The following is a 22774-nucleotide window of genomic DNA, read 5'->3' on the forward strand; positions in this document are numbered from 1 at the left end:
CGAATATATTGAATTATAGAGATATAATAAATATTAGTACAATAATGTATTTTTATACATGCGTTTTCGAAACGATTCTCTACTGTCACGTACTATCGATGTTAAAGAAACAAACAATTTTGTCCTGTCTAAGTGTATACGATTTTGAAATTTCGAATGACAAAAGTAGATAGCAAACAGCTGATTTCGAGCGGTAACTTATATTACTATATCCGATGTGTACCGCAGTTGTCTTTTCCGAAGTTAAAAAGAAAGACATAAACTAACATCAAAGTGATCGTAACGGTTACATAATTCTCGTATCGCCGTCGAGTCGGTGGATTACAAAAAAAAAAAAAAACCGCATCTCCGCCTGGTCGAATGACAAAATTTTCTAACTGCATAGCGAACGATGATCGCTTAGCTACCTCGAGAAGAATTCATCTAGCCACTTATAAATAACTGCATCGAGGAACGGAGATGCGTACAGAGCAGGACGATCATAGCCGTGGCGTGGGTTTTAAAAATATCGCACGTGCCGCCTGCGAGGGTCTCGCCAGATTGGCCAACGGCTCCTGCTGCGCAGTGTCGGGAGTCGATCAGCTGACTCGCATGCAGCCCCCCCCCCCGCTCCCGGCCTGTGCCGCTCCCCCCCGCCAGCCATTTGCCCCTCCTCCTCGCCCCTCTCCCCTCCGCGCCGCTTGGCCGACGTGCCTCTTGAGCTGGGAATTCGACGGCGTGTGTCGCGCAGTCAGTGTCACGCAGCAGCGCGTGTGAGATATCTGACAGAACACAAAGTAAGGAGGAGGAACGAATTTGATAGATCGGGTGGATGACGGCAGAGTTTTGAGCCGGGAAACTATCGTCGATTGGCCCGGGGCAGGATCGGAGTGGTGTAAAATAGAAAGATATATAAAAAGAGATACAGCGATATAGAGGAGACAAAAGAGCGGCGGGTGAGGCTCCGCGGCGGCACCCAGACGGTTGTCAAAAAATCAAAACAACAAAAATGGCCGATCCGAGCAGCGAGGCCGCGTCGTCCAGCGGCGCTTCGGATCTGGCGGCCGTCGCCGCCGCAACACCGATACGCGACGAGGCCGAGAAACAACAGGTCGAGGATTTTCTCGAACCGGATAAAAAGCGTAGGAAATTTTCAAGGGGCGACGGAAAGACAGAGCAAAAGCTGGAGCATCGGCTGGGCGGCATCCTCTGCTGTGCCGTCTGTCTCGATCTGCCCCGGGCAGCCGTTTACCAGGTATGTACGTCCCTCTCGCCCTTACGCGCGCCTCCTATCCCTTCTCTCTCTCTCTCTCTCTCTCCCTACGTCTCTTCTTTGTCTCGACTGCTCCTTCGCTCACCGTGACGCGACAGCGATCCCGAACAGCTGTTCCGTCACGTACCTCTCCATCCATCCACCAAACGCGCATTTCACGTTTTCGATTAATATCCATGTACGGTCTCGACGGTGACGCGTTTCGTTTCGTACGGGCAAATCGCACGTGATTGTTCTTTAATTTTCCTCTCTCACCCCGCTGACGAATTTCTTTGTATTGATTTTTTTTTTATTCCTGAACGAAATGTCCTCATTTTCTCCGATCTTGCGATCTTTTTGCAACGTCGAGTCCTGAATCTCCTCGAATATGTATATGTTGTAATATGTGGATGGTTGTGATAGAAGGCGTGTAGTAGGACAAAATGGAGATCTCTTTTACTTATTTTTCTTCTTCTGTTTCTTATCCCTCTTATGCAATATCTGGATGAAACGCAGCGGTGTTTATCCTAGTATTATAAGTAAAATATAACGCACAGACGAACTGTGCAACAACTATAGTACCTGTATACTAATTTTCTTTCATCATTTACTTTGTTATTCTTTCCTCCCTCCGCAGAACTAGTAGTGTCTATTTTTCGATATTATAGAAACAAAATTACACGCTAACAAGGTATAGATAAACTAATAAATTGAAAAAAGAAAAAGATAAAAGGAGCAAGGATTGTCAGGCAAGTATACGCTCGATTTTATTACATAGGTATGTCGTACAATCTAAAAATTTGCAGACATCCTCGTAGTTACGATAACTTATAGTTTACAGATCGTAAACTTTAACCTGAAAGCGCACCGAAAATCGAATAAATTATCAATTGTTAAAAAAAAAAAGAGGACACGATGCTCAAAGTATCCACGGCACGTGTGTGTACTGTGTGTATGCGTGTGTGTATGTGCGTGAGTAAAATGTGAATGTGTATTCGATAATTGTTGAGCTAAATAGTATATTGTGTTCAAAAGCTGCATCGTACTCTGGTACATACTACGTATATATTATATATACAAAAACGCGCAAAAACAAGGTAGGTGAATAATTCACGTTCTCTTTCTCTTTCTCTCTCTCTCTCTCTCTCTCTTTCTCTACATAATCAATGAACGACTTTATACCCCGCATGGCGTTCACGTTGGCATTATTCTTGTAACAGAGGAACAAAGAATACCTCCGATAAATAGGATGAAAAAAGAAATAATGAAAAAAGAACAGATTGATAATATTCTGTTTTCTGCATTTCTTTCTTCACCACCGTTTCGACATGTATTCTTGCGTGTTAGATAATTCACCCAGAATCCACTTCTCGAAAGTGCTACACCTACGATAATATCGCCTTCCTGTCGACGGTGAACACATGGGGTTTGAAAAATCAATAACCGGCAATGGTCAAGACGGAGTTGACTCTTCACGATCGGCAACAAAGCCCGGAGACACACCTAGGTACTTATATTACGTTGCGTATCTGATCGTGAATCGGAGTTTGTCCCTCTTTCATATCCGTAAGTCTATGTAATAATGCTTTCAACGGAGGAACGTGGGTATCGAAAACAATTGAACAACGAGGCTGAAGTTGGCTGCAACGTTTAACGTAACGAAAAATTGAGGGGAAAACATGGATTTACTTTAAAATTTTACAACTACCGATGGATTGAGTCATGAGAATATATCAGTCGACCATTTCGCTTTATTCATACGGTTCATCGAACATCGTTACACAATCGTAACGTTGCGAAACATGGACGATTTTTTTACCCAATTTTTAAGCATCGTTAGAATTACGCTGCCAACTTCAGCCTCGTGACTATTCGACGAACGAAATCGTGTGCCGCGGGCCAATCTACTCTGTATGTATACGTACATACGTACGTTTGTACGTACAATTATGCAACAATAGCGCAGCTTTCATATATATAAACTGCAGCCACACATATAGGTACGTTCACTGCAGCGTGAAAACCGTTACGCAACCTTGAGAGCTTACCTTAACTTCCGCGGCTTCTACGCAGTAATATTTTTATTTACATCTAATCGTTCCATCATCGCGTCTTTGGCGGTAGTCTGTCGTTTCTCTCCCTTGTATGGATAAAATCGTTAATCTCAAGTTTTTGTATTTAAATACGAATGAGTTATCGCCTTTATTTTCTTTGTTTATTTTAAATATACTCCTTCTTATCACTTATCGGTTCCCTCTGCAATCACGCACGAAGATATATGGTACAGAGAGAATTTATGATGTATTTAAATCGTTCATGTCACGCGACGCCATTTTCCGTCTATTCGATGCTTGCTTCTTTTCTCTTTCTCATAATCAGTGCTTATCATCTTTTGTTCGTTGGATTGCAATCGTTGCGCCATTCGGAGCCAGACGCGTCATTGGCAACGTTCAACATATATATATATATATATAGTTCAAAGTATAATTTATATTGATACGAATTGAGCCGACTTCGTTTAGTGGTTCAAACTATTAACAACTGTCTCTATCTGGTTTTATTGCTTATATAAACAGTCGGGACTGGCGATATCATAATTGTTCGTACTCCAAACGAGCAGCAACCGAGATAATATGTATTCCACGTCTAGCCTGCAGAAGTTGTTAGGTCAAGATAAATAGTGCAAAGATTATCTTTGCCTGATTTGTATTTGAACACACGAGACAGAGAATTCCTGTTATCATTGCGTTCGTTGACTTCGTGATTATTTTTATTTACTGAGATCATTTTCTTTTATTTTTGTTTTTCCATCTTCTTCCTCTCTATTTCGGTCATCTCTCACTTCCGGTTTGATTAATAGATACTCATTTCGGTGATATTGACAAACGTTAATTTCTTTTTGCTTTTCCATGGCTATTTTAGGGACGATTATGGTGCAGATGCATACAGGTATGACCGTACGAACAAATACCAATGAAAAGCAAAATGCCCATTTGCTGCCTCGCTATCTTATCGCCAGTGTACAATACATTCCTGTTACGTGCAAAGAAAATGAGTACAGGAAGGAATTCGGGCGACGTAAGATAAGTCAAATAACTTGTGTACATGTAGACGAGTGTTGTCCTGTAACGATTACCCTCTTCAACAATTTTACATGCTTCGACGGGTTGGAAGGAATTCTTGTAACAGGGTCGTAGTCTCTGTGTATATTTGGTAAACAGAACTTCTTCCGTCGCGATGAAACCTGATTGTTAATGAAACGGTTAGGAAGATTAGAAAGGGATCTCAAAGGTCGAGTATTGGAGTAGTTTTTAACGAGCAGCTGGCTTAGGTCTCGTTATACCAACATTTTGTAAAAAAGAATCAGTCGTCGCAAGTTCGTTTCTTTTCTTCCCTCTTACTTTTCCAATGAACCGAGATTTTTTATGCTATTTATTTATATTTCTTTCTGCTTATTATTTCTTACTCCAATTTCTTGTACAACACGGACGTTGTGTAAAATGCTGACCTACTCGCGTTGAAAGACATTTCGTTTAGGTATATGAAAAAATAATCGATTCGCAGATTTAACGGAGCAAAGAAACCATATATACAGTAGGTTCTGGGTAGAAAATCCTGTTATATATATTGCCTAAATTCACGTTTCTATAATTAGTTTTCGAAATGGAATAAAGAAAATCCCCGTTAAAGTCGTCTCGCATAAGACAAAGAGAAATATGTACATATGTTTATACATCACCTGTGTATCGTAGGTATATAAATGTCGAATTTATTTCGGTGCCTTCTTCGTTTTATATAAATAAATAATTTACGCAAACAAAACCATACAAAAAGTGTACACATTACAATATGCATAATGTACAGAAAAAATACAGCTGGCAATACGCAGATTCGTATTTTTCACGTTTCATTGTTAAATCACGTAGTTCTGATAGACATGTTTCCATCACGTATGAATCCCCGGATAAAATAAGTGTACACATCACGAACGACTCAATTTCATTTATTCACATGCAGGGACAATTTTGTCACTTGATTTCATGAATTATATTGAGTACATACGCATAATTAGAAGTTGCAAAGGGTTTTAGAAAGACGATTTAGAAAAAAAAAGAACCGACTAATATTAATAGTGCAATATACCAACGCCACTTTAACTTTTGTAGTGTGCTGTTATGACATGTAATAAATTAATACCGCTTAATGTACCTATGATTGTTATTGTACATAAACTAGAGATGATACTAATTTAGCGCAATTTAACTTTATAGTCGACAGGCGACAATTATATGTGCCAAACTTTGAATTAATCGATGATTGATCTGCAGAAGCAAAACAATATTGATCTATCGTCAAATTTTTGTATAAAATGTAGCTCGAAAAGGTTATAGAATAAAATAAAGAGATGAGTTAACGATAGTTAATTTTTCAAATTAGTTATTTTGAATGCTACCACCTCTTATGTGTTATCCCTTTCCTATTCCCAATTAATTATGATGTACGTGTGAATTATACGTTCATAATATATACGTATACATCGATAGTTCAATAATATTCATCATACACGCATAATAGTGGTTTGCCTTTCATACTAGGATTCATCTTTAGCGAGAGGGAAATATAGAGGACAAAAGAAAAAAAAATCCTTTATTTATTATCATTTTCGTGAATATATAACAGTAAGGCCATTCCTATGTGACGTATGATCACACATTCAATATTTAATGTGCCTATCTTTTTTCCAATATATTTATACCTGTAAACAAAATTGAGAATTCGTCAATAATTAATACTCTACGTCCGATTTTGTGTTTCAGGTTATAGAACATCAAAATAATGGTAACGACGCATTAGATTGCATATTTATAAGTTATAAGAATTGTTTTTAGCATGTGCGGTGATATAAAACAGCTTCAGTGTATCACAAAACACATTATTTTACAAGTTAATTATACTTAATGCCTTGTCCCAAGTCGATAAAAAAACAATAACAAATATTCTCCCATTTTTACAACTCTCATTCTATTCTCCCGGGAAATGTGATATAATTCAAAATTCCTTCCCATTAACTGGTTTACTTGCCACATGAGTATTTATATGTGTACGTATTTATAAATATTCACGTGCACGTATGCCAAGTGACGATGATGAACGAAGAAGTGACTATAAAGTTCTGACAGCTCGTTCTTTCTTGAGTTTACATATCATTTGTAGAATACTTTGCATTTACAATTTTCATATTGCAATATTCACTTAAATACACAATCAAGTTCGATTATAGCGTATAATAAACACTTGATTTTCCGAAATAGCAGAATATTCGTAGATCACTGTCTTTCGACAAAAATCTCAATAGAAAACAACGGAAAAAGGGAATGAACATATTACGTCTAACTGATTGAGCAAAAATTTCATAGTAATTACCGTTTGAACCTCGCTGATTACCGCGGCATATTTGCTTGATGATAATATACAATATACTACATGAGTTGCGTAATCTATGCGAAGTGTATAATTCGCCATAAGGATTTCCCGAGTTTCCATACTGATTTTTCTGCAATGGTGATTGCAGTGCACCAATGGACATTTGATGTGCGCCGGATGCTTCACGCACGTCCTGGCCGACGCTAGGCTTCGCGATGAGCTCGCCACTTGTCCGAATTGTCGGATTGAAATCAGCAAAACGTCAGCATCGAGGAATCTTGCCGTTGAAAAAGCAGTGTCTGAACTTCCGGCCGAGTGTCAATACTGCGCCAAGGAATTCCCGAGGAATTCTTTGGAACGACACGAGGAAACGATGTGCGAGGAAAGGTAACTCCTCGACGAAGTTTCAGGAAACACCATTTCACATCCCCCGCATCAAGCGGAATTAATCAGTCGAGAGAAGGCTCGTAACGATTGATCCATCGACACTCTGATTTGAAGCCCCCTTTAACGCGGTTCCAGAATATCCAGCTGCAAGTACAGCCGAATCGGATGTCCATGGCGGGGTCCAAGCCACGAAGGAGCCGAGCACGAGACCCACTGCGTCCATCCGCATCGTACAGGGGCTGACGTGATGGAGGCACTTCGAGACATCGATGCCAGAACCCTCGAGGAACGTCGACTCTATGACAGCGTCTTCGATCTACTCTCCTACGAAAAGATCACATTTAACGGTTTGTCCATTTCTCTTTTTCCAGGGAACGGATTGGAAAAAGTGATGAGTGAAAAGAGATGTACGGTATGATTAGATTCATTTCGAGTTATAATACGAAGTAGGCTACTATTTACGTATTTGAATGCAGTGGATTTTTTGAAAGAACGATAATAATCGATTCGTTCCTCTTTTTCCATCCTGACTCTCAAAACACAGAAACGAAGTAACAGGAAAGAGTAGAAAATTTTTACCATCTGCATGGAAATCAATCACATAGTTGGAGCTATTAGAAATGCAGATGACTCGTATCATCACATTGTTTTTCGTTGCTTCAAAGATCTGCAAATGAAGCCGTACCGAACCGACGAGTTTGTCCATAAATTGTTTTACGAAACATCGAGATTCACCGCGTTCAACAACCAATGGGTGGTCAAGGCCAGGATCAACAACAGTCAACGTGATCCGACACAAAGTTCAGAACGTGACATGACTTATCAGGTTTGTGTCGTCAGCCTACAGAGCAATCCATATTAATATTATCACAGACTTGGATGTGAGAATCCAAGGCTGCTGACTAAGCGCTTAGCTACGAGAAATTTTTGAACGCCTGTTTTCTGTTTCAAGTTAATACTGAAAACGAAAACAACGTATCCTTTGCCGTTACACTATCTCATCCTCAAAGGACCGTTCGGCGACATGAAAGTACAGCCGAGAATACACAGATTCGATTTTACCGAACAGGACAACGAGAGTCCGTATCTACCTTTACCTCTCCCTGACACCGCCGAGTGCAACAGACTTCTAGCTGCAAAGGCTATCAACTTTCGGTACGTTCACATTCCACGGTAATTCTTCTTCTACGTTTTTTGCTATTTGATAGTTTTTGATTTTAAACCAGCATCGTGAGCTATCCCTTTGTGTAACATTAAAACAAGACCGGAAATTACTGGGAACAATATGGCGGCCGTTGGTCAGCTGATCGCTCTGGCTCACTTCGAGTTTTGAAAAAAATTCCGTATTGAATGTTGCCAAGTTCACCAGGATATATTTGTTTCTTTCGATTAACACGGATGGCGGGACCAAAAAAAAAAAACGTCAAAAATAATCACATACGAACAACGACGATACTCACGTGTTTACTGTTGAATTGTTTTCAGACTGATCATGTTTTTGGCCTCGAAGTAACGCATTATTCAGAGACTTGATCTAACGCTTAGCGGAGGGCAGAACGCAAGATGTTAATATAATCCTCACTAGACGGCTGATCATTGCTGTATGTATGAATAATTGGTATTCTCATATTATTACGAGTAATGATACTACGGATTATGATCTATTCGCTGACTGTTGATTGTGTAGAGCGTAGGCGAGAGAATTATACACAGATCTTGACGAGCTATATCATGATTATATTTATATAAATATCTATCCATTATACTCGTATGCGTATGCATATGCATAGAAATATAAATATACATATATCTAAATCTTTATCGACGGTAAGAAATGATTCTGTTAATTGCCTAACACAACTTTGCGTGAAACAGTAGTATTGATAGTTGTTTTTTCTCCTTTTTATCGTTTTTCTTTTTTATACTCATACCATTAGCTGACGCGGTTTTTCAAATTAGAAAACCAGACTTGATATCGTTGAGCCTCGGTAAACACTTTTGAAATATGTCTCATCAATCAATGTAATAAATAACTAAGAACCTATATTATATTTAGCACATTAGATATTAAGCATATAATGAATTCAGCATGTCGATATTGTGAACCCGTAGATTTAAATAAATTCACTATGAAACTACTATGAAAATACTTGACTTGTCGTCTTAATTTTTTATTCCAACAGTTTCAGGTAGTCGTAAAAATGTACACAATGTCTTGCTTCCAACCGTTCTAGAGTATCCAGACGTAGTTCCTAAATTTTCACGCACTCAGGTATGTCCAGAAATGGCTTTAAACAAATTCTCAATGTCTCTCGCCGTTATATGTCGATGGTCGTAACTTTTTGACAAACATTTTGCTTCTGCCTTGTCCAGAGTGTACAGAGGTGCTATTCGTAGACGTGATGAAAGAACTTTGAAAATAACCATGACGGAATAATTGATGGTGTATCACGAAGTGTTTTAAGATTTAGCACATCCGCATTCCCATCAGAAGATAGCCAGCTGGAGGAAGAAGAAAAATAAGTGCTTCGAAAGTACAAGCACGAATCGTCACGTTCAATCCTATATAAGTACAAATTCTGAGACGATACATTTTTTTTACAATTCACCATTAGTTCCATAATTACTGTTACGGTGATAATTGCAGTCAAGTTCGGCAGATAACGATTTCATTCTGGTCAGTCAACCGAGATCAACAGGTCGAAGTTTCCTCGTGTCAGAAAGCCTGGGAGTTCAGGTGAAAGTTCTTCTTGAACCCAAAAAACTATTGCCATTCCAGTGGAGAGGCGCCACTCTAGGCATGGGATTTTCTATCGTCGGTCGAGGTCTAGGTGAAAAAATACCTGCGGTACAATTATCAAACGAAGGTTATTAGATAAGCAAACGACGTTAGTAAAATAAAGATTTGTAAGTTGCGTTATTAACTGTCACGTACAACATCCACAGTTTTGCATTATCTTACGTGAATAATAAGTTTGGAATTATCGATGAGATAATGAAGAATCAGCATGATACGGTAAACGTTGATTGTTGAAAAAATAAGTTTTCGTAAACGGTAAACGGTTTCCTAAATTCTTGGCAGGCGTGCTGTACGATACAACAGCGTAGGTACTGATCCATTTGCAGTAAAATTCTACGCACAATACTGCAAAAAATGTCCCACTAATCAAGTCAATAATGTAGCCAGAGTTGAGTCGGAAATAAAGTTCTATAAGGGTCCTGCAGTACGTGAATAAAAGTCGATTATTCCCTTGTTGCGTAATGTACTATTTTCTTTCAATGGATTAAAAGTGAACTGTGATAAGAATTTGATAAATTTTATTCAAATAAAAATTCCTACGTCATGTAATACACATTGTTTAATGTTATATCGGAAAAACATTGTAAAAAAATGGCAGGCTTCTACGGTCAGGACTTTTTGTAGGTACTCTTTCAAGGTAAACCCTCCATTAATGTGGAAAATTTGGAATTCGCATCCTCACGGTGAATATGCGTGGAAATCGACATCAGTGCGTAAAAAATTAAAGAACTAAATATCCGCAGATATACCTGATTTTTGAATCCTGTTAACTCCGTTTGTTCTATAAATTCAATTTTATTATTTTTTTTTTCAGAATGAAGCAGAAATATCCGTGTAACTTCTTCATTAGTTAGCAACGTTGGTGAGTTTGCATGTTTCAGGTTACGGGTGTATCCTTCCGGTTTTTATTCTTCTCCTGAAATTTACTCATACTACTTTTATAAATTTACGGAGAGAAACTCCGTCAGTTTGGTATTTGATAACAATTATAAATACGATCAGTGTGTAATTACACGCGCGCAAGTTAAGTAAAAACCACAAATTTATTTTAGTTGATATATAACTCATCCTTCTCGGTGTTGGCTTACTACGATCGACTTACTTGCTTATGAAATTTTATATCACATCCTCGTTCTAGGTAACTCCAAATCCTGTGGGTACGCATGTATTACAGGATATAGCACTAGAATTGTATGTCATTGTGTCATTTGTATAATACATGAATCCTATGGTAATCGAGATGAACGATTGTATATATAATAATAACATGATGCAAAATCACAAACTAGGGTATATACAAGTATTCGTACTACAACGTCGATGTTCGGACTACGAGTTTACCTATGCATATATTATACAATGTACAAGGAGACAATTCGCATAATTTCGTTCGGGTCATTTTCAGTTGATCTTTTTGATGCCGTAGGAATTTGATCTGAAAGTAAAAAAATAAGATGCAATTATATGGTAGTGAGAGCGGCAACTTTCGAACTTTATACCCTAGTCACCACATAGTGAGAAAATTTGGAGTGTTACATGTCAAGTATTCTGGAATAAATTATATCAACTCCTTAGTTGACGCTATTTCTGTCAATGATTGACGGGAAATAGGTGAATAATAATCGATGCATCGTACTTCAACAGATTGGTGGAATTCACCCCAATCTGTTGAAGCAATGCGTCAAACATCGAGGTCCGGTGCGTCAATGTGACTGAAGTAAATACAGTCAAAGTGTATCGACGTAAATCATTCTAAATTTGCTCTCCGTGGATTAACAAGTAGTCTCCAGGCGCAGGGTGAAATCTATATCTGATATGATAATGCCAAGGTCATGAAAGTTTTGCATACCCGACTATCACGTACGACGCAAGTTGTATAATGTATATTTTTATTTCTTGTACAGAGACTCACCCTTCAGCGGGACATTTGCTTGGTCGTTTCGTGAGTATGAACTTTACGATCTTTCGTATCGGCCCTTCGACAACCACCGACAGCAGCAGGGATATACCGAAAGTATAGACCATGTCTGACACAAATTCCCAAAGCTGCAATGTGGAAAATTGAAGAACTTGCGCGTTCGCATTGCAATATGCAATGATATTGAGAAAAAGTCAACGTCTTATGCTTCCACAATTACGTATGGATGGCAACGTAACGTGAGTTACATGAAACTTACGCAGTTGTTAATGGAAAATACGCGGGGGCTTCTAGTAGCACCGATGTCATAGATTTGCTTAATATTGTGGAGAAGATAAGCACCGTAAGCGAGTCTTGCAAGGGGCGGAACCCAACGTGGTGTCATAAAGTTGTAATGAAAGTCTGAAAATGTACGAATGAAACATTCGATGATCCTGGATATTCAAGGAAAAGGCAATTTCCATCGCGTTTCGTAATCTGCAAGATCCTCCAACCTACCCAAACCATCGCCAATTGTGATCAGAACAACGATCGAACATATTCCAAGAGCATACGCTGTTCTGTGGAAGCCAGCGTAGGCCGCCGTCTCAAGTGGGTGCAGCTCGCTATTCGGGTCGAAATACTTGGCGGCCAGAGCCTGGCTGATGATAGGGAATCCGACGGCCAGTAAAATAAAAAGAACTCGTGACCAAGCCTGAAATTCAGAATGATATATTTTTGACAGCGGGCAGTAGTATAGGCATGACACTTTATGGAGTAGAAACGACGAAGGATTCGATTTCTCGTCGTCGATTTTTTTTTTTATCATTACCTTGGGGAGTCTCCACGTGGCGTTTTTATGGTCGTAGACAATTGCCCCAGCCAATACGCCAACCATGTAGGAACCGATTCTCATATGTGATTTAACATAGTGACCGACGAAATATGGATCTCTCCTAGCTTCCACCATGCTGGAGAACCACGAAGAATTGCATGATGTGGTTACGATTATGATCGAATTGTTTCACCACTAAGCGTGATTTTTACTCACAAAGGCAATCCCAGGAATATTGGCTGCTGGTCCTGAACATAGGTGATGACGAAGGGAATGGCAGTGCCCAGTGCGATCAAACCACAGAGAAACGGGTAGCCCAGTCTTCTTGGAAGATGCCAATAAGCCCACAAGACAAAGAGTCCCATGATGTAAAGGTGATAATCCACGGATAAATACCAGGATTGAAACATACACTGCGCAAAAGAGTAGTAGTAGTAGTAGAAATTGATGATGGTTAAAAACCATTTACAGCAACGCAATACTGACCATCTCATTGGGACGCACATAGTTGTTGATGTACAAGAGATTAGTCCACCAGTTTTTCACGCAATTATCTCTTTCAAAACCCACCCTGGATTCCCAGTATGGACCGGATCCCATCATTGGCATCAGGGTAGCATTGAATAAGACGACCAGCATGTAGAGTGGAGTCAACCTGCCGTAATATCATGCGAATTTTTATCTCTGCATCTTTCCTCATCACCATGTATTTAATGAATATGAGAACCATGCGCGTTCGTTGGACCTACCGTAGAAATCTGCTCAGTATAAGCGCGGTAAAATCCAACCGCTTACGCCGATCAAGTTCATGGAGCACACCGTAGGCCAAAAGAAGACCGCCGATACCAAAGAATCCGTCAACGATGATCGGTCCGTTGAATACTATCATGGAAAAGGGTACGGTGTAGGCCTGATATGGTGAAACGAAAATACCAGATAATTGCATAATTGAGGTGCTCATACGATAGTGAGTTACTTGATTTGGTAACGAGTAAGTAATGTATGATAAACTATTGCTGCTGCAGTAAGAAACATGCACCGACCTTTTCGAGGTACGTTGATTCCACGAGCGGGTAGCCATAGTACTGCATCAATCTGTGAGCCAATATTGCGAATGCCGTTAAGAAAAAACGGATCAAATGAATGCAATCGAGACCAGGGTGAATATTTCCAGTGTCAAAAATCGAGCGTAAGTTACGCCGTGCGGAGAAGCATAGGAAAAGGTCTCTGGGTTCGTTGCCCTTGACCGCTTTCTCCAGAGAATAGACGCTGCTGTCGTACCATGAACTCGCTACCACAAGGACAAACAATGCCACAACGATGAAACTGGATGGAAAATTGTTCGTTACGTTATTGTGAGTTGGCTCAACCCACCGTATGCCATGGCCATAAAATAATTTTGACTTCACTTACAGAAAAACCTTTAACCCTACGGTAAAATCCTCAGGGACGTCACTACGTGCCTGGCAAAGCGAAGGCTTTACTGTAACGTCCAGGTGTATCTGTCGGGCGTTCGCCAACTCCTTCAAGGGCTCCGTCAACGCCGTCGTAACATCTTGAGAACTGCAGCTAGCCGGAACGCAAAGCGACAGGTACACAGAGTGTCGTTTGACACGGCGAAAGTCTCCCCTGTACTGCAGCAACCGAATACAATTCGAATAGAGTCATAATTGTACGTATCGAAGATTGAATGGACTCCATTATATGTATGCGCTTTGATTCAATAATTCACTGTGACCGAACTGGTGTTGGAAGTGAATCCTTTTCGTAATGAAAGTCGCTCACCTCAATCGCGTTCCAGACGGATAGGTTTGGATCGAAGTCAAGGTTGAAGGATTGCGGGCGTTTCGGTACCACATCTTTCCGCTGGTAACGCAAGCGAACTAAACAGTAGCGACCCTCGACTTCGTCAGGCTCTTCAATGTCAGAGAATTCATCCGGTGGAAGTACAGCGCGCAAGTTGTAGCATTGGTCAAAGCTTCCCAAATGTTTGGTTTGACCGTGGAGCACGCCGTTTGGATACTTCGTTGAGGCGTCGAACACTGAAATTGTATTCTTCAATTTGATTATGCGGGGAATTCAGTTTTTTTTTTTGTTTCTATTCGTATCTTTCACAGTCATAAATAATATCGCATGTTCGCAGCAAAAAAATTCTATCCTCCAAGTCCGACAGTCAAGATTTGAAATGTGATTCTGCTTAGCTAATTACCTCCATATCTTGCTAGGCACATGTTGATTACATTATTGCTTAAGGAGCTAATGAATAGTAATGAGATCCTTGAACATCCTACTATATTGGATAATATCGATTTATAGTGAACCTTGTTTTTTTCAATTCCATTTATAAACAATTTGCACACATTTATGTGTGCTTAGGCATAGACATAATTATTGCGGGCATGCAATGTACGCACATCTAATTTCATTGACGTCAAACAGTGTAAAAAAATCGTTCCAGTGATTAAGTAAAGAGAGTAAAATCAATAATGAAACCTCCCACTTGTTGCCCGTATACATTATAGAAGGTATACCTGTATCGCCATACAGCGAGATTGTGATGATTCACGTACCCATGTAATTATCCCTTGCGCGTATGGTATTTCCGAGATTGAAACCAAAAACAGTTTATACGACATATTTGTATCGCATTGAAAAAATTTCCATACAAATGCAAAGGTCACATACATATTTTTCGCCATTTATATCATGTTAAATTTTTAGGCTGAAAGTAAGAAGATATTCAAGGATGAAATTAAAACAAGGATATAAGAGGAAATACAGCTGACTCGTGGTTGCGCCATGACTTTAAGACCCGACTTTTAGTTTTTCTGCAGTTTCACAGGCGAGGCGTACGTAATACACATATATGAAAATTTACAATCGTCACCTGAAGACAATATAAGATCATAAATTAAATTCGAATTCCCGGGACCCCTGAAGTTTCGATAACGTTCTTACTCAAGCAAGGATAACAAAAGGTATTGACGAATTGTTACAATCTCTTCTAGTTTTCACCAATCAGTATGTTCAAATCTTGATTACCAATAATATCTTCCACAATTGCTAATTGCTTTTGAAATAACTCTTAGTTTGAGTGAAGGGCGATTTATTACTCCAAAGAATTGATCTGTCAAATCGGAATGATTTTAAATGCTTGTTAATTTCTGATACATCGTAGTGTTGGGAGACCGAGGCGAATCAAAGGAACCTTCATTGACTTAATTTACAAAATACATTAGTGCAACAACTTGTACCGACAGTGAGTGCAGACAATACGAAGCGTTTCTTATCGCAGCTTCGTACGTAAAAACAACGGTGAAAATATGGGAAGCGAAACTGCTGTTCCATCATCCGTTTAGTGTTCTTAGCAAGTTTCAGTGCGTCACATCAGAAACCCAGAAATGCGCGCTGATAACCTTGTAGGTCCTCGGCGCGCATCAAACGCAATGCCCTTAATTTATCAGGGCTTCTACTTTTTGAAAAGTGGGAAAATCAATTGTGGTCATTGCCCGCATCGTCGGTGAAAATTAAAAATTTACGAAATAAGCTCACTCTGGACGGCCCACAGCGTGGAATTGGCAAGACCCTTGAGGTACCGTTGCACCTGCTCCCTGCAAGGACCCTTCGGAATCGTGTTTGAATTAGCGAATACCAACGGCAGAACGGGGAAGTCGGTCCACCATGAAGAACCTCGTGAGACCGGTACTGCTCTTCGGGAATAAATGGGGTTCTCGGTCCGCGATGTCCGATGCATTCCGAGAGTGTTTGATGGACGTAATTGACTCTCCGAGTAACTGGCGTAGCAAAACTTATTCTTATCGGCGAAAACTTGACAGTTCGTTAAACCGAACGATACGCAGAGCATAAAAACTGTCCCAATCATAGCGCAGATGAAATTTATCGCTAAAGTAAAAACTTTGAAAACAAGGGCAAAAAAGAACTTCAGTGCAGTAAAGTTGAAAAGTTGAAATCCGCTCGCGGGCTACGAACTTGGAGTGAATTTACACGCGTTCTCGACAAAAGCATACGGTGCACAAAGCTGGGTGTATTGAGGATTTGACTTTTATATTGGAAAACGATGAGAGGTGGTGGAGCCCCTGGTCGAGGTAGGTACAGCAAGTTTGCAAATCATTATGGACACGTGCAATCGTATGGTTGCTTAATAAATATACAGACACACTGCACGCGGCACTGTGCACTACATGTGACAAAAAAGTTGTTTTACGAGGTTAGCTCAACCTTTGACGTTGATTGGTAACATATTGGTCGCACTGTTCATTGCTGGCTCTGTACTTCACGCAGAAGATGATTAGGGGCCGAATGCGTATTAGGTAACGCATTTTGTGCAAATTTTCGCATCCCATCCCTAGTGATAAAATTTTGTTTTTCCCACTACTGCTTTTTAACGTTAGCTAATGCTCTTTGAAAAACTTGTTCGAAATTCGATTCATTACCTGGGAATGGCAGAAATTCCATTTATAGTCACATCCTGATCAATTTATTCCTACTTTATTAAATATTAATCATTATTAATTATTGATACACATTAACAAGTTCAATAAAATGTGAATGCATTATTCATTCAGTATCAAATTATATATATCGTTATTATATATTATCGTTTTTATTAAATGCATGTAATAAACATTATATTTGCCAAGATATTATTAACCAGCAATACATGCATTATTAACACCTCTTTTTAAAGAAAATTTTTTCTCATTCTCAAGCAGGCAGCGTGTTGACTTTGATCACGCACTTTGAATCTCCTATGTTAGCTAACGCTTGCCTGGAATGCCTAATACTATAGGGTAACATTTGATAACGTTTCTCTGAATGGCCTACCCCTGTTTTAGCGTTAGCTAATACTTGAATGTCCCCATGACCAGCGCACCATAAATCCCGTCACAAAAATTCATTACACAATTTGAAGTTCACGCCGTAATGTCCTTCATGCCAATGGATTGTGGTTTCCGTACCACTCATTTCATTTTTCACGTCGACTACGATCATTTTTTAATTTTTTTTTGTAGTTTCACAAACAATTTCAATAGTTTTTTTAAAAGAAACTAGCAAGACTTCCCAATTTTCCTTCAGGTGAATTGCCATATGTTGTTTCCAAAACTAATCATTCCTCAAAAACCTATGATGAAAATGACGATTTTAAGATAAATGCTTAATTTATTTGATAGTAAAACAAAGAGAAGATTCAATTTCACATTGACGCATCAGAAACAGAATAATAAGTATACACGTATTCGTATATCCATAAATATCGAATATATCAATCAATATTTGAGCATTTGACGTGTAACAGAAGAATGTCAAGTTTAATTCAAACAAAATTCTAAGTGTGCTTGATGGAACGTAAAAATTAGTTTGTTTATTTAAATTTACACATCTATACTTCTTTGCAATAACTCATCTTTTATCGACTACTCTTGCCAATCAAAATATGGCACATTTACTATTTTGACAGCTGCACAAAGCTGCGCGAGATAACTAATGAGATGATGAACGGTGCATTCTATGCCAAATTATCCAGCTTTTGATCCTGGTTATTTTAAATTTACCCAATTTTCTAATATTACCATAGATACGTATATGAACGACAATCGCGGACTCGTTAAAATTTTCATATCAATCTATTCTCTTCTTACAAATTGTCAAATAATTCTCAGATGCTGACTGTTCGATCAGGTAATTCCAATCCCTTATATATATATATTTCTCTGTTCTCACTAAACTTTCAGCGTTACTGATCATTGCAATTTAACAGCTCTGGTAACACCAAAGGGCACAGCTAGAAATCCATATAAAAATCGTAATCGCTCTGATTTTATTCTCATTTGAATATGTTGCGTGCTTTAAGATGTAAGTAAATTCTGAAATCCAAATATTAATTTATGTAAAAGGTGTCTAAAATCGAAAATTTTTAAATTCTTTTTTCCTCGAAAACTCCACACCCAACGTCTTCGCCGAAGTTGGATTTTTTAGACAATGAAAAAAATGTTTGCAAAATGTTGAAAATCTCCACTTTCTTCACATTCTCAAAAGAACAGCCCCGCCAATTTTTATTAAAATCACGTTTTCCGTCATTAAACTGCAACGGACGTCTTTTTTAAAATCATAGAAGTAGTAAAAGAGGATAAAAGAAACTAATGAAAATAGAACAGAATTTATTATGCCACCGTTTTTATTGCTAATTCCTCGGACAATACATATTAATATAATTTTCGTCCTTATTTCGGCTTTTGGTCATCTTGCTTTCATAAATGTGTATAATGATTGTGTATGAGAAATTCCGTGTTGTTTCATCCAGCACCGAGCGGTCGTCGACTCCCATTTTCTCGTAACATTTTCGTTATGTGGTGTAGTATTTCAAAATGAACCTGTCCGTGTGCTCTTTTTTTTGCTTACACACCAGTCATCTTTCCATGGTTGGGAGCAGTTGAACTTCGAATTTTTGGCTTTCGATTTATGCATTTATTCGGTTGGACCTACTGAATATTGTATTTTTCACAATAAATTTGTATTTTTATTTATAAATTGCAGTCAATATTTCACCACCCATCTTTTATCTATCATACCTGTGATTATTTTTCATTGCACCGATTTCATCCGTTTTCATTCATACTTCTACATATGACTTTTGTTATACGTACCGCAGCTGCGGTGCTTTCGTCCAACAGATCAAAATTGCCGCATTCCGGAAAGCCTGGAGGCCGTGAAGAAACCGTTCCCTCGACTTTGAAGACCATCATCATGCCCACGGACATGTGCCACTCAAAGTGACAATGCATCAACCAAGATCCAGGATTGTCAGCCTTAAATCGCACGATGACAAATCCATTGCTGGGTACGCTGATGGTGTCTTTTAGTGGTGGCACAGTCATATTCGTCGACGAAGCTTCGTCAGATTCTTCGAACTCCCATGTACTGAGGAATTCTTCCACCTCACTTACAGTGAACATTTGGTCTCTCGTCAAGTTTTGATGTATATGCATCACGTAGAAAGCAAAACCGTGCAAATGTATCGGATGATTGAGACTAGAGAGTCCTGAAACACGAGGACGAGGAGTGTGAGTGCGGTTGATGCTACGTTACATAACGAGGTCAGACAACGCGCTGGAACATTTTGGTTTCAGGTAGACTAACTCACCGACGTTGTCTATAAGAGTCATCTGAACGATGTCATTTTGTTGCAGAACTACAACTTGGGTACATTCACAGTAAGGAGTGAACGTGGCATTGTCATCGTTCCCCAGACAATTGGCTGGCAAGTTGTCTTTGTCACAGTAGCCGCCGTGAGACTTGTAAGAATTGTACGACGATAGAATTGGACTGCTCGGAAACGTGAAAGATATATTGTTCATCCAAGCCGATAAAATATTCTCTCCTCCGAGATCTGGATAACATAATATCTAGAGTTGGTTCTACAAATGCGAAGAAACTATTCTTATCAAATATGAAGTTCAAGTTTCTCACTCATGAATGGATGGTAACTTCCATCTTCGTGGAACGTATCGACATCAAAAGAATGAAAACCAAACGGGATGATCAAATTGACGTCTGGCTTCGCCGTCAAAATTCTTCTAACTTCATCGGCATCGTCGTACCCGACGGATCTGAAATCAGTGACGCAAAGGCGACTTGCATTTGCGCCACATGTCGTGTTTGGGTCATTAACGACTATCCCCATCGGCAGAGGATTCGATACAGTTGGTCGACTTCGCGTTGGCAGTATTCCTGCAATTTCAATATATCGACGCGAGGTTATCAATTGAACGAAAAGCACCGAGAAACTGCATTATACGTTATAACAACACACAATTCGCACGTAATAATACGACATGTAGCATATTGAGGTAAATATGATGAGTCGAAACCAAACTCTGACAAGCTATTACCTAACTCGTCGTCAGTGGTGTCATACGAGAGAACGCCGTACTGATCCAGCTTAATAGATTCGCACGACCCTAGAGCGCGAAAGTGTATCCAGAACGCATCTCTTTCCGTAACGTTTACAAGTGGTATCAGCACAAAGTCGTATCGTTCACCAGGATAGTGTATGAGGGAATCAACTGTGACCGGTTCAATCGGCTTGCCGTCGGTGGCTATCAACATTAAGGAGTGATTTTGTACCTGAGTAATGAACGGGCAAACGTGACTGTTAGCGTTGATGATGCGAAACCTACAAAAAGGAGGAATTATGAGTAAGGTATTCCCCGTTAAAAACAAGGGCGGTGGAAACGATGGAACATTGCTTACCTGTATCGGAAGTTCTTCTGGACATGAAAAGTTGCCAATGGAATTGAAGCGTTGACGAGGTCTACGTCTGCCTCACCGTCGTAGTATCTTCCCAATCCGTTGATTAAAATAGTCGTAGGTGTGATTCCGGGCTGTCTGCTCGGCAGACCGGGAAAGAACATCTCTGCAGTTTCGTGCATCCAATCGGAAGACACGATTGTGTGATTCACGGAATCATACGAGTAAAGATTTTCCGTCCAGGGCTCTTCGGATTTCGGTGCGTGAACAACTAACGCACCGTAATGCCCGTTAGTCCTGTGCGTGCCTACGTGGCCGTGATAGAAAAACGTGCCGTCATCCTGCGGAAAAAAGATTTAGGATTCACTTACCAGAGTTCACACTGTAGAGCTTACACTTCCACGCCACACCAAGTGAAAGAAATTTTAATGCCTCTTACTGACCTCCGCTGGGAATATGTATCTGAAACTCGTGCCTCCGACGGGACATTGGGTTACGTAAGGAACCCCGTCCATCCACTGACTGTGCTTCTGCCGGAAGCCGTGCCAGTGGAGGGTGACGTCCGCGCCGGCCATTCTGTTTATCACGTTGACCACGATCAGGTCATTTTTACAGACGTGAATCGCTGGTCCAGGGATCTTGCGGTTTATGGACATCACTTCTCGCTCGGTTCCATCGGCTGGGATGCACTGCGACCGGTAACAATCCTCCAGAACACCATTGGAGCAATTCCCGCAGGCTCTGCAGTCGAACAAACAAGTAGGTAATAATGAGCGTGCTATTGTGATGCAGGTCAATCGTGATCGAAACAGTATCAGCTTGTTTCCTTTGACAAAAGTGATAATGTTTGATATGTGCGAGGCTGCTTACGTCCCCATTGCTGCGTAGAACTCCATAACGAATGTGAAAAGACACACTCGCGGTAATTCCCCGGCAACGCAGGTCCGAGCACAGTCCGTTTCAGTGTAATTTGCGACACCTAGTTCGATCAGCTCAGTCCATGGTGAAGATCGATTGTAATCCGTCGGTAATTCTGTGGGAAAACAAGGAAAATTTTTTGCACTTACATCGTGGTAGTTGGAATGAATAGGGAAGTTATCAATGGATTCGCGAGCAATTATTTTGACTTCAGTTATTTGTCTTACCGATTACTGTGCCTATGACAGGCACAGCGATTGTTAACGCTGCGATTAAAAGCACAGTCCTGTCTGTGACACGCATTTTCAGTGTTCCGATTGGTTCGCTTAAAACAGCTATTACAATTTACTCGTACAGACCGGACCTACTCAGCGTTATGTGCTTTTATACATAAAGTCCGCTCCCGTAATAGTGCCGCTTCCCCTTATTCTCGCTCGAACGTAACCCCCACCACGGGCTCACTTCGGGTTTCATATGCATCTCCCTGAATAGTCCCAAACGCTGGCTCAATGAAATAGCGTATAATTCTCTGCTTTAAATTCAAATTATAATCATTATTTTCTTAATGTTATATCGTCACAAAATTCGTAATATAGTAATAATATCATTTAAAAAAATGACACAAATTTCGATTATTATCATTAAAATAATAATCGATTTTATTCAAAGAAATAGAGATCATATACGTTTGATGATTTTACTATATCAGTGTATTTTTTACACATTTTTTGGAATAAATGGGAATACGTATGAAAGGTTCTCTTAAAATAACGAAATTTAGAAAAAGAAATTGAATTTAGAAAATCGAAATAATCCATTTTTATATGATATGGAAAACGAATATAAATATACACGAGTAGTCACAGTTTACCCGGTGCGGCGGCACTATTACGAGAGAGCGACGAGCATTCTGATGGCATGAACGCGCGTCAGTGGTGGGGGTACCTGGGCTGCAAGAAAAATACTCCCCTACTTTTCCAACGCCGGCACTATTATGAGAGCGGACTGTATCAG

At 39.7% G+C, this 22774-nt stretch overlaps 3 protein-coding genes across 10 annotated transcripts; 1 reads left to right on the forward strand and 2 right to left on the reverse strand.

The window, feature by feature from the left end:
- The first annotated feature begins 712 nt into the window (after positions 1-712).
- Positions 713-9189, forward strand: LOC107219838 (cysteine and histidine-rich protein 1 homolog). Of its 2 annotated transcripts, none has more exons than XM_046743530.1 (6): positions 713-1234; positions 6804-7042; positions 7178-7389; positions 7708-7868; positions 7995-8215; positions 8528-9189. In XM_046743530.1, exons 1-6 carry the CDS (start codon positions 989-991, stop codon positions 8553-8555), a joined length of 1107 nt encoding a protein of 368 aa, XP_046599486.1. In that variant the 5' UTR covers positions 713-988; the 3' UTR covers positions 8556-9189. The 2 variants fall into 2 exon arrangements, with proteins under 2 accessions (XP_046599486.1, XP_015513664.1); XM_015658178.2 differs by having other exon boundaries at positions 715-1234; positions 7995-8197.
- LOC107219847 (nose resistant to fluoxetine protein 6) lies at positions 8553-16598 on the reverse strand. 6 transcript variants are annotated; one of them, XR_006904982.1, is made up of 13 exons: positions 16127-16598; positions 14360-14616; positions 13988-14208; positions 13618-13900; positions 13324-13484; positions 13061-13229; positions 12791-12987; positions 12572-12710; positions 12259-12454; positions 12020-12162; positions 11755-11888; positions 10005-11277; positions 8553-9885 (listed from the first exon to the last, which is right to left on the reverse strand). XR_006904982.1 is itself a non-coding variant. In XM_015658187.2 (12 exons), the coding sequence occupies exons 1-12, from the start codon at positions 16455-16457 to the stop codon at positions 11244-11246; spliced, it is 2265 nt and encodes a 754-aa protein (XP_015513673.2). In that variant the 5' UTR covers positions 16458-16598; the 3' UTR covers positions 8553-11243. The 6 variants fall into 6 exon arrangements, 2 of the variants coding, with proteins under 2 accessions (XP_015513673.2, XP_046599404.1); XR_006904984.1 differs by having other exon boundaries at positions 8553-9544; positions 9652-11277; XR_006904985.1 differs by having other exon boundaries at positions 8553-9568; positions 9652-11277.
- Positions 16599-18752: 2154 nt separating this feature from the next.
- Positions 18753-22145, reverse strand: LOC107219823 (oxidoreductase OpS5). Of its 2 annotated transcripts, none has more exons than XM_015658165.2 (9): positions 21988-22145; positions 21713-21875; positions 21286-21583; positions 20846-21183; positions 20485-20768; positions 20063-20323; positions 19737-19982; positions 19240-19634; positions 18753-19074 (listed from the first exon to the last, which is right to left on the reverse strand). In XM_015658165.2, the coding sequence occupies exons 1-9, from the start codon at positions 22061-22063 to the stop codon at positions 18991-18993; spliced, it is 2145 nt and encodes a 714-aa protein (XP_015513651.2). In that variant the 5' UTR covers positions 22064-22145; the 3' UTR covers positions 18753-18990. The 2 variants fall into 2 exon arrangements, with proteins under 2 accessions (XP_015513651.2, XP_046591088.1); XM_046735132.1 differs by having other exon boundaries at positions 18753-19077.
- Positions 22146-22774: the final 629 nt, after the last annotated feature.

The sequence above is a fragment of the Neodiprion lecontei genome, chromosome 1 (genome assembly GCF_021901455.1).
Source record: "Neodiprion lecontei isolate iyNeoLeco1 chromosome 1, iyNeoLeco1.1, whole genome shotgun sequence".
Classification (NCBI taxonomy): domain Eukaryota; kingdom Metazoa; phylum Arthropoda; class Insecta; order Hymenoptera; family Diprionidae; genus Neodiprion; species Neodiprion lecontei.